A 13585-nucleotide genomic window follows, 5' to 3' on the forward strand; every position below is an offset into this window, starting at 1 on the left:
CTTTGTAATTTGAAATCTTTATAGGCTTTTTTTTATACCCATAAAATTACATTCTCTAAAATGTGTTGTGAATAATCTTGGTTTCCAGGAGCACCACTGGTTTACCCCAAATATGGAGTAGCATAGTTGAAGAAAAGCTGACACACAGGATATTCCATATATAATATCTATATATTAGAAAAGTCAGCATTTTTTTCACTTGTCACTGTTAAAAAATAAATAAAAAGATTTTGAAGATGTAATGTACTGGCAATGTAATATAGCAGTTTTCTGACCACTGAAAGCGCTTTAGACTACAAGTAACATTTTCACCATGCATTCAAATAGTGCTTCATATGATACACTTCAAACTCATCATCTACCTTATGTGCATGGCAATTTTTGAATCACCAGTTAACCTAAAATGCATCTCCTTGGACTGTGGGAGAAGCTGAAGTACTCACAGGAAACCCATAGTGATTCAGTGGGCACATTTAAACTCACAGTGAGGCCCAGCCGGAGTTCTTCTTTCTGTCAGGTGACACTAACCGCTCCACCAGCATGTTACCTGATCATATCTACATTAGTCTAGTTAAAAAAAATATTCTCAGACTTCTTTTTAAGAGGCTAGTGCTAGAAAACAGTATGTAAAATCATGTAAAAGTAATTTCGTAATGGTAAGCTAAGTGATTAAAATCTGAGATGATCTTGAAAATGCATTATTACCTTATTATTATAAGTTTTACAGCTTGAAAATAACAAAAAAGGAAAAGAAGGTTTTACAAAAGTTTTACATATACTGTGATCCTTGCGTACTTCTATGTATGTTTCTGTTTGGAGGCTTATGACAAGGACATCTACTTCTGTGATATTCTTGGCCTGTCTTGCATCAGCTGCTCCTCTAACTATCTGTAATTTTTCAGTAATCTTTGGTTCATGTTTGTGACTGTTGATGCCTCAAAACCTTGAGCTTGTGCCTCTTGATGTTGTCTATAATCAGCAGCTTGCTTCCAGACTTTTCTGTTTTTAACCAGACTCCCATTGAGAAATCAGTAGGACCAGTGGGACAGGTGATATTAGCTATTTGCGATACACCACTATCTGGATTCATAACTGAAGATAAATCCATCCATGAATTTTCTGGGGCTGGGTCTCCAGGACAGCAGCCTAAGCAGAGAGCTTTGTCTGAGGGAACACCGAGGCCAGCCAAGAGATATAATCTATTACTATGTGCATATTAGTATTGTACAGCACTTTGGTCTACCAGGTGCTATATAAATAAATAAATGATGATGATGATGATGATGATAATCTCCCCAGCATGCCTCCTTCCGGTGGGACATGGCCAGAACTTCACCCGGGAGGCATCCTTGGGAAAAACACACTTGAATAATTTGTGTTTGCTATATAGTTTGTCCACCAGATGGCAGTCTATAACTTCTTTCCTAGGAACAAATATTTGAAGCGCAGCAAACAACTAATCCACATTTTTTTATGAAAATAAAATAGGATTATTTTCGAACTGCTTTATGGGATTATGTTAGTAAGCACTCATAAACAGCTACACATAACTAATGTTAGGGAGATCCATTTATGTTTTGTGAAAAAAAGCATCAGTCTTAAAAATCCTAAATCATTTCAGTTTTTTGAAATATAATATTCTTCTTGTCTGTTATTGTTTAGTTTAACCTCCACTTTTCATGCTAATTATATTACGCTACCTTTTCTACATTCTTAGAACCTTCTGTTTTGTGGGACATGGTTAAGGAGTTGATTATTTAGAAAGAGTTTTTATACTATGCTTGCTCAGAATTTTAAAATAATATTTCTTCTTTAGCTTTCTGCCTTCTAAAGATCAATTTATATTCTTACACAACTGTTGGAAGGACGAAATTTTCTTTATTGTTTTTTTAATCATCACATTTTTCTCCATCTTTCTTTTTTGCAACACTAGGTGAGATGGTCCGTCAGGCTCGTATCCTTGCTCAAGCCACCTCTGATCTGGTCAATGCTATCAAGATGGATGCAGAAGGAGAGTCTGACCTAGAGAACTCACGCAAGCTTCTTTCTGCTGCCAAGCTGCTGGCTGATGCCACAGCCAAGATGGTGGAGGCCGCTAAGGTCTGCCTTTGTCTTTTTCTTTTTTTTAAACTCTGTGGATAAGACTGTGTTATCATTTTGTTGATTTGTTAGTTTAATATACAATGTGAACATTTTATCCCAGGGTGCAGCAGCAAATCCCGACAGTGAGGAACAGCAGCAGAAATTACGAGAGGCGGCTGAAGGTCTCCGCATGGCCACCAACGCTGCGGCGCAGAATGCTATCAAGAAACGCCTAGTCAACAAACTGGAGGTAACACCCACAACCGGTTTGGAAGATAGCTGCCTCTCCCTGAACTTGGTTGCGCTGGAGTTTTCTTCCTGTTAAAAGGGAAATTTTCCTTCCTACTGTCACCGTCATCTGATTGTTGGGGTTTTCTCTGTATTATTGGAGGGTCTTTACCTTGCAATATAATGCACCTTGAGACAACCGTTACTTTGATTTGGCACCATATAAATAGCATTGAATTGATTTACCACAAAAATGCTTTTAAAATGTCTGATGCTGATGCAGCTATTTCACACCCAACCACGATCGGTGGAACTCTGAATATTTCTGAAACACTTTAGTACAGCGTCTCTTTCGGGAATATAACTAAGTTTAACTTTGTGGCCTGTCTGACATGATGCTTAATTATAATACTGGTTTCAGTAACTTCCTGTTTTTAACTTTAAAAGTTTAACATTTGCATCTTATTATTAGTTCTGTCTGAGTCATTTCTCTGATTATTGCTAGTCTTGTGCTCTTTGCTGTTTTTTTTGACTTGTCGTGTTCCTTTCTTCTGGCAGAACGCAGCCAAACAAGCAGCAGCAGCAGCCACTCAGACCATTGCTGCTGCACAACATGCAGCCTCAACCAACAAGAACCAGGCCGCCCAGCAGCAGCTTGTTGTGGGCTGCAAGGTAAAAACTCTGTACTTGCTTTGGTTTATATAAACATATATGGAACTAAGCTTGCTATGTAGAATCAACAATCAGTGGTACAAACAGTAAATTTCATGGAGGTTTTGGGTCTTTTTTTTAAAAAAGATATATGGACAACCTAATATCGCCTTGTAGTGATTGACCCGACACACTGTATCACTTTGAGGAGTATCACTTGAGCTCACTCTCCCACTCCTCCCCTGCAGCTGAGCCACACCTCTGCCACACTCCTGTTAATAAACTTGATATACTCAAAGAAATGATAAATAAAAATTACATTTTCTCATAATTAAAACAATGTAAAAAAAAAACCCAGAGTATTCCCACTAATAGTAAGTACATGCCTTTATCTATTGTCTTTCAAATCTGTGAGAATCAGACGATCCACACCAGGTATGATGACTAGAACCTTTTAAAGGAGGGACAGACTGGAGTGTACAGAGGTTTCTAAACCCTTCAAACTGAAGGATCTGAATGCGACTGTCCACCTTAGCAAAGTTATGCTTGTTGTGTTAAGATATTTTTAAAAACTGTATTGTGTGTGTGTGTCTCCAGGCTGTCGCAGAGCAGATCCCTCAGCTGGTTCAGGGAGTCAGAGGCAGCCAGTCTCAGCCTGACAGCCCAAGTGCACAGCTGGCTCTCATTAGTGCCAGCCAGAACTTCCTGCAGGTGACTGTCACACCACCAACTTCACAGCAGACTAACAAAACAACAGAAGAGTATAGCTATGTAACTGTGTTACAGTCATAATAAACAGCCACAAACAGATTGTGGCCTCATTGTTTTGAGCAACAAATCTTAAAACACAGACAGAGTAACACTGTTGTCTGTCACTGGGTTAGAAATCTTTTCTGATGATTTTACTGCAACCTGGGAATTTTCTGTGTCACCAATGTGTCTTTTTTAGGTAGCTAAATCACTGATAACTTATGCCATGCATGTAACCTGGTTGCATCTTTCAGTTTAACCTTTTTTGTGATTTCTTGCCTCTTTGGAACTAAAGGAGACCACCCAAACACATGAGATATCATTGGAAAGTCAAGATGTTGTCTATTGAACACATTTAGTAGTAACTTAGTAGGGTAGCTCAAATAAGTCAAAAGATATAGACCAAAAACAAATTTCCATTATAGAGGACATAAATGAATAGGCTGGGTCTCAGTAGGTTAGGGGGAGATGAAAAAGAATAGTCAGAAACCTGAAAACAATATGGCTTGGCACTGTCTATATTTTCATTGAGTTTTTTTTATTGTTTATATGTTTATTTACACCGTTATTAACTAGAGATAAGAATGAGGAGATGTAAACGCACCTCTAGCAAAAGTTTTAGGAAAAGCAAACACTTTATAGTCCCTTTCTTTTTTAGAATGAATTGCTTTAAATCAAAACCAATGCAACATGTCTCTCTTCCCTCTACCAGCCCGGTGCTAAGATGGTTACAGCCTCCAAAGCTGCTGTTCCCACCATCAGTGACCAGGCTTCAGCTATGCAGCTCAGCCAGTGTGCTAAAAACCTGGCCAGTGCCTTGGCAGAGCTCCGCACTGCCTCACAAAAGGTAGTACTAATTATATATATTCATCAGTTTGATTCTGAGAAAGATTTCAGCATTCATTGTACTGTGCTAGCTGGAGTCAGCAAAGTGAGTGAAAGAGCTAAGAAACACTCATGCATGTTTGAACTTTTGTGAAATGATATCATACAGGAATGATCTAATTCTCTAGATTTCTTTTTACTGTTTTAGATTAAGAAATACATGAATTTCCAGATTTCTAACAGATGGCCTATTTTTTGGTCAATGAATCAAGTGAAGCAATTATGGTGTAGAACTTTTTTCTGATTTTTTTTGACTGATATCTAATTCATGCAAGATATAACTATGTTTTATTTAACTAATCACAGATATTTTTGTGTATCTTAGGCTCAGGAAGCTTGTGGACCACTGGAAATAGACAATGCTCTATCAACGGTGAGAGATTTGGAAAAGGAGATTCAAGAGGCCAAGGCATCAGCAGAAGAAGGCAAACTTAAACCACTACCAGGAGAGACGGTAAGGAACACTGAAATAGTTTTGGTTCACTGGACAACACCATGAACGAAGCATAAACATAACATTTTTTTTAATAATAATAATTGGTGAGTTATTTTCAAAAGGTAGGAATGGTTGATAATGTTTCTTTCCATGTCTTTTGCTGTGTTGTTCAGCTTGAGAAATGCTCCCAGGATCTGGGTAACAGCACCAAGGCTGTGAGCTCAGCCATAGCCCAGCTGCTGAGTGAAGCCACCCAGGGAAATGAGAACTACACTGGTGAGTTTAACATAACCAGAATGTCAGCTATTAAGTATATTTTTTGTTCAAGAGGAAAAATAGTATAATAAAGCTTTACTTGCAATGAGATGTGACAGGATGAAACGGCAATACGAGTCTGTCACTTTAAAAATGGGGTTGTTTCTGATCCCAGTCAAATTTTTATAGTAGGGCCTTTACCTTACAGCAGCGGTCCCCAACCCCCGGGCCTCGGACCGGTACCGGTCCGTGAGTCATTTGGTACCGGGCCGTGAGATTTGAGGCTCAGGTGTAAAATGTATGGTTTTCAGGGTTTTTATCGGTTTTCAGCGTTATTTTGTTATCGTTTTTATCGTTAACTCGGTGTCCCTGGGTCTTTTCACGTGTGTTATGAATAAATCTTCTTTTTTTCGGTACCGGTACTGGTTTTATTTTGTTGTATTTATCCGCGACACCTTAAAGGCCGGTCCGTGAAAATATTGTCGGGCATAAACCGGTCCGTGGCGCAAAAAAGGTTGGGGACCGCTGCCTTACAGTATAAAGCACATGTGGCATCTTTTGTTGTGATTTGGTGTTGAGTGATATACCATTCTTAGGGCATAGGCTTTAGTATGGTGTCATCCCATGCTTTGCCGCTATAACAGCTTCAACTCTTCTGGGAAACCAAATCACAACAGCAGTCACCTCAAGCCACTTTATATTGTAAGGTAGACCCTACAATAATACATGCTATGAGCAAGCACTTTGGCGACAGTGGGAAGGAAAAACTCCCCTTTAAAAGGAAGAAACCTCCAACAGACCCAGGCTCAGGGAGGGGCGGCCATCTGCTGCAACTGGTTTGGGTGAGAGAAGGAAGACAGGATAAAAGACATGCTGTGGAAGAGAGTCAGAGATTAATAACAAGTATGATTCAATGCAGAGAGGTCTATTAACACATAGTGAGTGAGAAAGGTGACTGAAGAAGAAATAGTCAATGCATCATGGGAATCTCCCAGCAGCCTACACCTGTTGCAGCATAACTAAAGGAGGATTCAGGCTCACCTGGTCCAGCCCTAACTATATGCTTTAGCAAAAAGGAAAGTTTTAAGCCTAATCTTAAAAGTAGAGATAGTGTCTGTCTCCGAATCCAAACTGGAAGCTGGTTCCACAGGAGAGGGGCCTGAAAACTGAAGGCTCTCCCTCCCATTCTACTTTTAAATACTCCAGGAACAACAAGTATGCCTGCAGAGCGAGAGCGAAGTGCTATAAGGATATTAAGATCAGATGGGGCCTGATTATTCAAGACTTGAATAATGTGAGGAGCAGGAATTTGAATTCAATTCTGGATTTAACAGGGAGCCAATGAAGGGAATCCAATATAAGAGAAATATGCTCTCTCTTTCTAGTCCCTGTCAGTACTCTCACGGCAGCATTTTGGATTAACGGAAGGCTTTTCATGGAGTTTTTAGGACATCCTGATAATAATGAATTACAGTAGTCCAGCCTAGAAGTAATAAATGCATTAACTAGTTTTTCAGCGTTGCTCTGAGACGGACAGTTTGTAACATTTCTCATGGAATCAACAGAAGAAATGGGAACCAGTTTTGTTTCACTCATTCAATCCTTGCGTTAGGTCCCTGTTTAGACTGAAGTGGTTCAACAAAAAAACAACAAGACAATCTTGAAAATGGTCAAGTAGAATGTCTGGACTAAAGATGAGTGATGCAAAAGAAATGACGAGTGACTCAAGAATTTTGCATTATACTACATTTCAAAATATCTTTTTTATTAATTTAAACAAATTAGACCTTAGGCATTCCCAGACTGTAAATTTTGTATTATGTCTTTCTACGCACCAAAGTTTCTCTCCTCTGTCCTGTTGGATCCAGGTATGGCAGCCAGAGATGTGGCTCAGGCTCTAAAGTCACTAGCTTCAGCTGCCAGAGGAGTCGCTGCTACCACAGATGACTCAGCAGCACGTAGTGCCATACTGGACTGTGCTGGGGATGTCATGGACAAGTCATCCAACCTTATTGAAGAGACCAAGAGGGCCATTGCTAAACCAGGAGATGCAGAGAGTCAGCAGAGATTGGCCCAGGTTAGAGCCAGACCGAGAGATTACAAATACTTTTGTTTGGTAGCTACAGTAGTTTATTTCTGAATGTTTATGTCTTTCATATAATAATGACAATCATCATGTGCATGTGTTTCTGTGTGAAGGTGGCTAAGGCGGTTTCCCAGGCCTTGAACAGATGTGTGAATTGCCTTCCTGGCCAGAGGGATGTAGACAATGCCATCCGCACTGTGGGCGAAGCTAGCAAGTCTCTCCTGGCTGATTCTGTTAGTACAAAATTAACAATTTTTAATAAATGTAGATTGTAGTTACTGATAAAAAGATCTCAGGTGAATAGTATTTCACCCTGAAGCTATTCTATTAATCAATCAAGTTCCATCACCTACTGTTTTTCATAATTTTCCTGATCTCTCTTTTTTCTCTTCTTTTTTTTTTTTTTTACCTGTGAAACACAGTTGCACAGCAAAACTAGTCTTTCTTCTCCAAAATTGTACATATCATGGAACCCTGGAAGACAGTCTTTGGAGACAAGTTAATTGTGGATGCTTGAGGATGAAAACATAATTTATGAGTCAGGCCTAGTTGCTTACAGTTATAACCAAAGTTATAACCAGTTGTAGCCAATATTCTTTTCTATATTGCTACTTGCAGTATTAGAATTTTTTTCTTCCCAACATAGTTCCCGTCTAGTGGAAAGAGCTTCCAGGAGGTTCAAGCTCATCTCAACGAGGTTGCAGCTGGTCTAAATCAATCAGCCAATGAAGTGGTCCAGTCATCCAGAGGAACTACCCAGGACCTGGCCAGGGCCACTAGCAAATTTGGACAGGAATTTAGCAACTTCCTAGAGGCTGGTGTTGACATGGCTGGAACATCTCAGGTCAGTTTGAATGAGTTACCACCAGGCAAACTGTCGTCCAATTTTTTTAAACATGTATTTATGAGTTTTATATTGTCAAAAATGTACTGTCCTTTGTATTGTTGTGGTGTACCACGCAAAGAGCAGACAGAGGTTAATATTCCAAGAAGCTGGGTCATCATGACACATGATTTAGGTGAAAAAATATTAACTGCAAAAGCCATAGAGTTTTCAGTGTCTTCACACTTCTTCCTTTCCTCTAGTCTAAGGAGGACCAGACCCAGGTGGTGTCTAACCTGAAGACAATCTCAATGTCATCAAGCAAGCTGCTTTTAGCAGCTAAAGCTCTGTCCACTGATCCTAGCTCCCCCAACCTCAAGAACCAGCTGGCAGCAGCTGCCCGGTAAAACCCCCCCACAAAAAAAACCCCAAACCAAAATAAAAAAATCTATTTTCTGCAGCTTTGGTTTTAACCACTTATCTGTCTTATCATTTGTCTTTGCAGGGCTGTTACAGACACTATTAACCAGCTCATCACCATGTGCACTCAGCAGGCTCCAGGTCAGAAGGAGTGTGATAATGCTCTCAGAGAGCTTGAGGTAACAGCCACCATCAAACAGTTTCTCTTTTTCATCTTTTCTTTAGCTTCCCATGTCCCAGACGCATCATAAAAATCTCTAAAAATATATAATAATAATAATAAAGAAAACCATAAACAATCAATACATTTCAGTCATATAGAGGTTGTGTGACACTCAGCTGAGTTGTACAGTTTAACAGTGTGAGTTTGTCAGGAATGTATGCTGTGTTTGTGTGCAGTCAGTGAAGGGGATGCTGGAGAACCCGACAGAAGCAATCAGTGAGCTGTCATACTTTGACTGCATTGACAGTGTCATGGAGAACTCCAAGGTACTGTAGAATACACATCATTAATGCCTTTCTTTTATGGTTTTAGTTCTATTTTTTAGGATTTTCAACATTGGGAGTTCCTGTCTAATTTGGACAAGGTAATAGACTGGAAACAGTAGAAGCGCGGGCTGTTTCTCCCACAGAAAAAAAGAGGACGTGATTCTATCAGATCACATATTCTCCGTCTTATTGCATCAGTTTAGACAATGTCATCAGAATCAGAATGCTTTATTAATCCCTAAGGAAATTATGCACATGTACATTATGCCTATGAAAGTGTCATGGTTTTTGTTTTGTTTTTTGCTGTGAGCTCCATCGGTTAGATAGTAACTAAAAGAAAATTTCTTGGTAATGATAAAATAAATAAACAACATAATGAGCCAAAGCAAACATGTGATACAAGTTTTAATTTCTTCTTGTTTTTCAACACCTTAAACTATTTAAGTATTTAAGCAATTTGTTTCGTCGGCAACAAACTACAAAGCTTGGATGTAGACTACAATGTTATGGTTCAGTCAGTGCTTTGTCAGTGCTTTTGCTTTACTCAATATCATCATTAAATGTGTGATGCTCCACTCTTTGATTTCTGATTCTCTTGTTATTTGTCAATAGGTCCTCGGTGAGTCCATGGCTGGTATTTCTCATAATGCCAAAAACTCCAACCTGCCAGAGTTTGGTGACTCAGTCAGTACTGGCTCCAGAGCTCTTTGTGGTCTCACTGAAGCAGCTGCACAGGTAAAATTCATACTGTAGATTACTGTATTATTGCCTTAAGACAGCAGCTCAGAGGCAAGTAAAGTATGCTGGTAACATGTCTATTTTGGCTTGCTACACACTAGAAGTATTTACATACTGCTGACTGTGGTCGTGAGGTCTCAGAATATGCTCTTTGAGCAAAAGAATGACAAGACCACGGAACTGAAGGTTAATAACATCATGGAGAAACTCGCGGTTCTCCAACGGGAGATTGAGAGACCAGTGTCGGAGTGTTAAAGAACAGCTTGAAATTCTCATGAGTTGTTGCAAAAGAAAAATTACCATCATAATCCGGCTACCCCTTCGGCGCCACCTGTGGGCTCAAGGCTGGAGCCGAACAACAACTCCCTGATAACGACTGTGTTGAGTCTGTTCCTTCCCATTCCATGCAAGGCCACCTGGGTTGGCTGGAAGACTGTTTACTTAGCCAGGCAGGGCGAAGGACACTATGTCAGCTGAACTATGGACACTATGGATACTGACGCATCACCCTCCCTACCCCGGATCCAACGCCACCTCCAACGCTTACCTCCCCTCTGATGTGGACATCGGGTCCGCTGGAGGCGCAGTCGAAGATTGCAGCGGTCCCAGATCAGATGTACACACTGGAACACTTTCCCATGTTGCTTGTCTGTGTTTATTGTGCTATGGTGTGTTGATATCTGTGCATTCCTGTCTTATCCTTCTGTGTTACACATTTCGATGTTTTTTTTTCCTCGCTACCTAGCCTGACCTGTCTCCCCAATGTGATGTTTGTGTATTGTATGTACGGTCGGCAAGGTCTGTCATCTCGGTTGTGGGCAAAAGACCTGCAACTGACAAATAAAGGCTATCTCATCTCATCATCATCTCATACAATGAACTTATAGGTGATTTTATGTCTCTAGGCTGCCTATTTACTGGGTGTATCAGACCCCAACAGCACAGCAGGTCAGAAGGGCCTGGTAGACCCTGCTCAGTTTGCACGAGCCAATCAGTCTATTCAGATGGCCTGTCAGAACCTGGTGGACCCAGCTTGCACTCAATCCCAGGTAAATGCTTGCCTCACTGCAAGTAATTGTCAGTTTTATCAGATTTCTTTGACTGATTATTGAGTCTGAATGTGATGACCATTACTCTCCCCATGCAGGTGCTCTCCGCAGCAACCATAGTGGCCAAGCACACCTCTGCGCTCTGTAATGCCTGCAGATTGGCCTCCTCTAAAACTCCTAACCCTATTGCCAAGAGGCAGTTTGTCCAGTCAGCCAAAGAAGTGGCCAACACCACTGCCAACTTGGTCAAATCCATAAAGGTTTGTAATAAAAGCCATATCAAACACACATCAGTGTCATTCATACACACACACCCACAGCTTGAGTGAAAAGGTTAATTATGATGTAGTGACAAGTATTAATTTACAAACTGAACTACAGTCAATTATATTTAACTATCATTTAAGAATAGGATTTTCAAAAAAATGTAAGAAAAGTAATAAAAACATGTAAGAAATGTCTTTACTTTTAGTTCTCGTCAAACTGGTCAGACATATTAGGGTTGTCGAACATATGTTTACTGAGACATGTCTTCCGGCCTTTATCCAGTATACATCTGAAAGTGTGTAAAAATGGAACAGTCAAATCCACGTTTTCTATAATAAAAGAAAACTAATAAAACTCATAAAAAAGGATTAAACAAGAGCTCATTAGCTCACTTTTGACAGCTATATTATTTAAACCTCTTCTTCCTTGCTACATTACACTGTTCTAGGAGGTAAACAGCTAGTGTTCTAGAACTAAATAGTGCTGAAAAATTCTTATGGAAGTCATGTCTGTGTCCCCTGCATAGGCTTTGGATGGAGCCTTTAACCAGGCGAACAGAGAAAAGTGTAAAGCTGCCACTGGCCCTCTAATAGAAGCTGTGGACAACCTGACTGCTTTTGCCTCCAATCCTGAATTCGCCAGCATTCCTGCTCAGATCAGCCCTGAGGTATTTCCAATAGCTGCCATTACAGCATTGCTACGACACTAATGTGCCCTGTCATATCATTACAAGTTACAGAATCTAACATCAGGAGATTTTCATATTCTCAGATAGATCCTGATTTGTTATTCTCTGGTTCAGGGTCTTGCAGCTATGGAGCCCATTGTGGCAGCAGCTAAGACAATGCTGGAAAGCTCCACTGGCCTGATCCAGACTGCCCGTTCTTTGGCTGTCAACCCCAAAGACCCGCCCAAGTGGTCCGTGCTTGCTGGACACTCCAGAACTGTGTCTGATTCCATCAAGAAACTCATCACCAACATGAGGTAGACCCTGCTCTGCACACTGGCCTCTTCCACTACTACTACTGTCTGGGCTCCCTCTCAACCATCACACCTAGAAAACAGTGTAACAGTATATTATGTAAATGACCATGCATAATATAAATAATGCATAGATTTACACAATATTTTGTGTTATTTTGTAATGATCACAAAATTATTATTGGCCATTAAGTCTTGCATCATTTTTATGAGTAACGTGTTATTTAACCCAAACTTTGGAATAGATTTGTATCAGACTTTTGAATGACATATATAACATATAAGGGGGGTTGTTTAGTTTATTATAATTATTATAATAATAACTGTATAGCACTTAACAAAGAGTTAAAAAGTGCTTCACAGTTCAAATAAAAGCCACACAAACATACAGACACATAATCAGCTACACCGGCAGGCATTCACTCCAACATAGACACATACAGTCAAATAGTTGCAAACTATGGCCAAAAATGAAAGGGAAAAGATGAAGGGAACACTGACCTGGAATGAAAATTAAAATCATCTAAAAAAAAAAAAAAAAAGCCCAAACAAGTCAAAATGTAAAAAACTATAAAAGTAAGAATTGGTTCTCTGCTTAGATTTAGTCAAGCAGGTTATAAGAGTGTGTAGTAATTACACCCTTCATCTCATGTGTGCAGAGAAAAAGCTCCTGGCCAGAGAGAATGTGATGATGCTATTGAAGCACTAAATGGCTGCATCCGTGAAGTTGATCAGGCCTCTCTGGCAGCCATAAGCCAGCACCTAACACCACGAGAGGACATCTCAATGGAGGTAAACATGCACACTCCACTATTAGTTTTTCACTGACTCTGTATGAATGCAGCAAGAAAATTGAATTGCTGTATCCTATACAAAATAAAAGCATTACACTTGATTGTTTGTTGTTTATTCTACGTTGAATATATATGTATGTGTCTATATGTATCTAATTTCACCTACTAAACCCCTGAAAAATCATGGTATGGATGTTACTGCCCCCACAGAATATTTCTTCCTGCCAATCCCCTGAACAGCCTGTGCATTGGTCCATGCTAGTTAGAATGACCATTTTACAACAAGGAAAGTGAAAAGTTATTGTGAGGAAACACAAAAGTGTTTTGAGGGACAAACGGTTCAGGAAGCCACTGTGATGTAGTGTAGTTCAGCATGCATTGTTCCTTGACCTGATGTGTAATAAGTCTGTTGGTAGACATAGTAAATGAAGCTGAATTTGGGGCTAATTTAAAGTATCTGAGTTTGACTGACAGTTCATATGTGTATGTTTTAGACTCTCCATGAGCAGATGGCTGCCTCAGTCCATGAGATTAGTAACTTGATTGATCCCGTGGCTGTAGCTGCTCGATCTGAGGCCTCCCAGCTGGGACACAAGGTAAACCTTAAGACAGCAACTTTTTACAGGCAACACAATTTGGACGATGTGATGG

General features: G+C 39.9%; 1 protein-coding gene across 3 annotated transcripts in view; it reads left to right on the forward strand.

The window, feature by feature from the left end:
- tln1 (talin 1) overlaps positions 1 to 13585 on the forward strand; it is a 57604-nt gene that overhangs the window by 28676 nt on the left and 15343 nt on the right. For all 3 annotated transcript variants that reach the window (XM_040048663.1, XM_040048661.1, XM_040048662.1), the window contains exons 21-40: positions 1934 to 2100; positions 2204 to 2332; positions 2869 to 2982; positions 3559 to 3672; positions 4424 to 4558; positions 4922 to 5050; positions 5206 to 5308; positions 7156 to 7364; positions 7487 to 7606; positions 8020 to 8217; positions 8460 to 8599; positions 8702 to 8795; positions 9016 to 9105; positions 9718 to 9840; positions 10749 to 10892; positions 10991 to 11152; positions 11686 to 11826; positions 11962 to 12143; positions 12800 to 12932; positions 13429 to 13530. In XM_040048663.1, the coding sequence (XP_039904597.1) occupies positions 1934 to 2100; positions 2204 to 2332; positions 2869 to 2982; positions 3559 to 3672; positions 4424 to 4558; positions 4922 to 5050; positions 5206 to 5308; positions 7156 to 7364; positions 7487 to 7606; positions 8020 to 8217; positions 8460 to 8599; positions 8702 to 8795; positions 9016 to 9105; positions 9718 to 9840; positions 10749 to 10892; positions 10991 to 11152; positions 11686 to 11826; positions 11962 to 12143; positions 12800 to 12932; positions 13429 to 13530 (2729 nt within the window). The remainder of the gene's footprint in view (positions 1 to 1933; positions 2101 to 2203; positions 2333 to 2868; positions 2983 to 3558; positions 3673 to 4423; positions 4559 to 4921; positions 5051 to 5205; positions 5309 to 7155; positions 7365 to 7486; positions 7607 to 8019; positions 8218 to 8459; positions 8600 to 8701; positions 8796 to 9015; positions 9106 to 9717; positions 9841 to 10748; positions 10893 to 10990; positions 11153 to 11685; positions 11827 to 11961; positions 12144 to 12799; positions 12933 to 13428; positions 13531 to 13585) is intronic.

This window comes from Simochromis diagramma, unplaced genomic scaffold, assembly GCF_900408965.1.
Source record: "Simochromis diagramma unplaced genomic scaffold, fSimDia1.1 OVJJ01000683.1, whole genome shotgun sequence".
Classification (NCBI taxonomy): Eukaryota; Metazoa; Chordata; class Actinopteri; order Cichliformes; family Cichlidae; genus Simochromis; species Simochromis diagramma.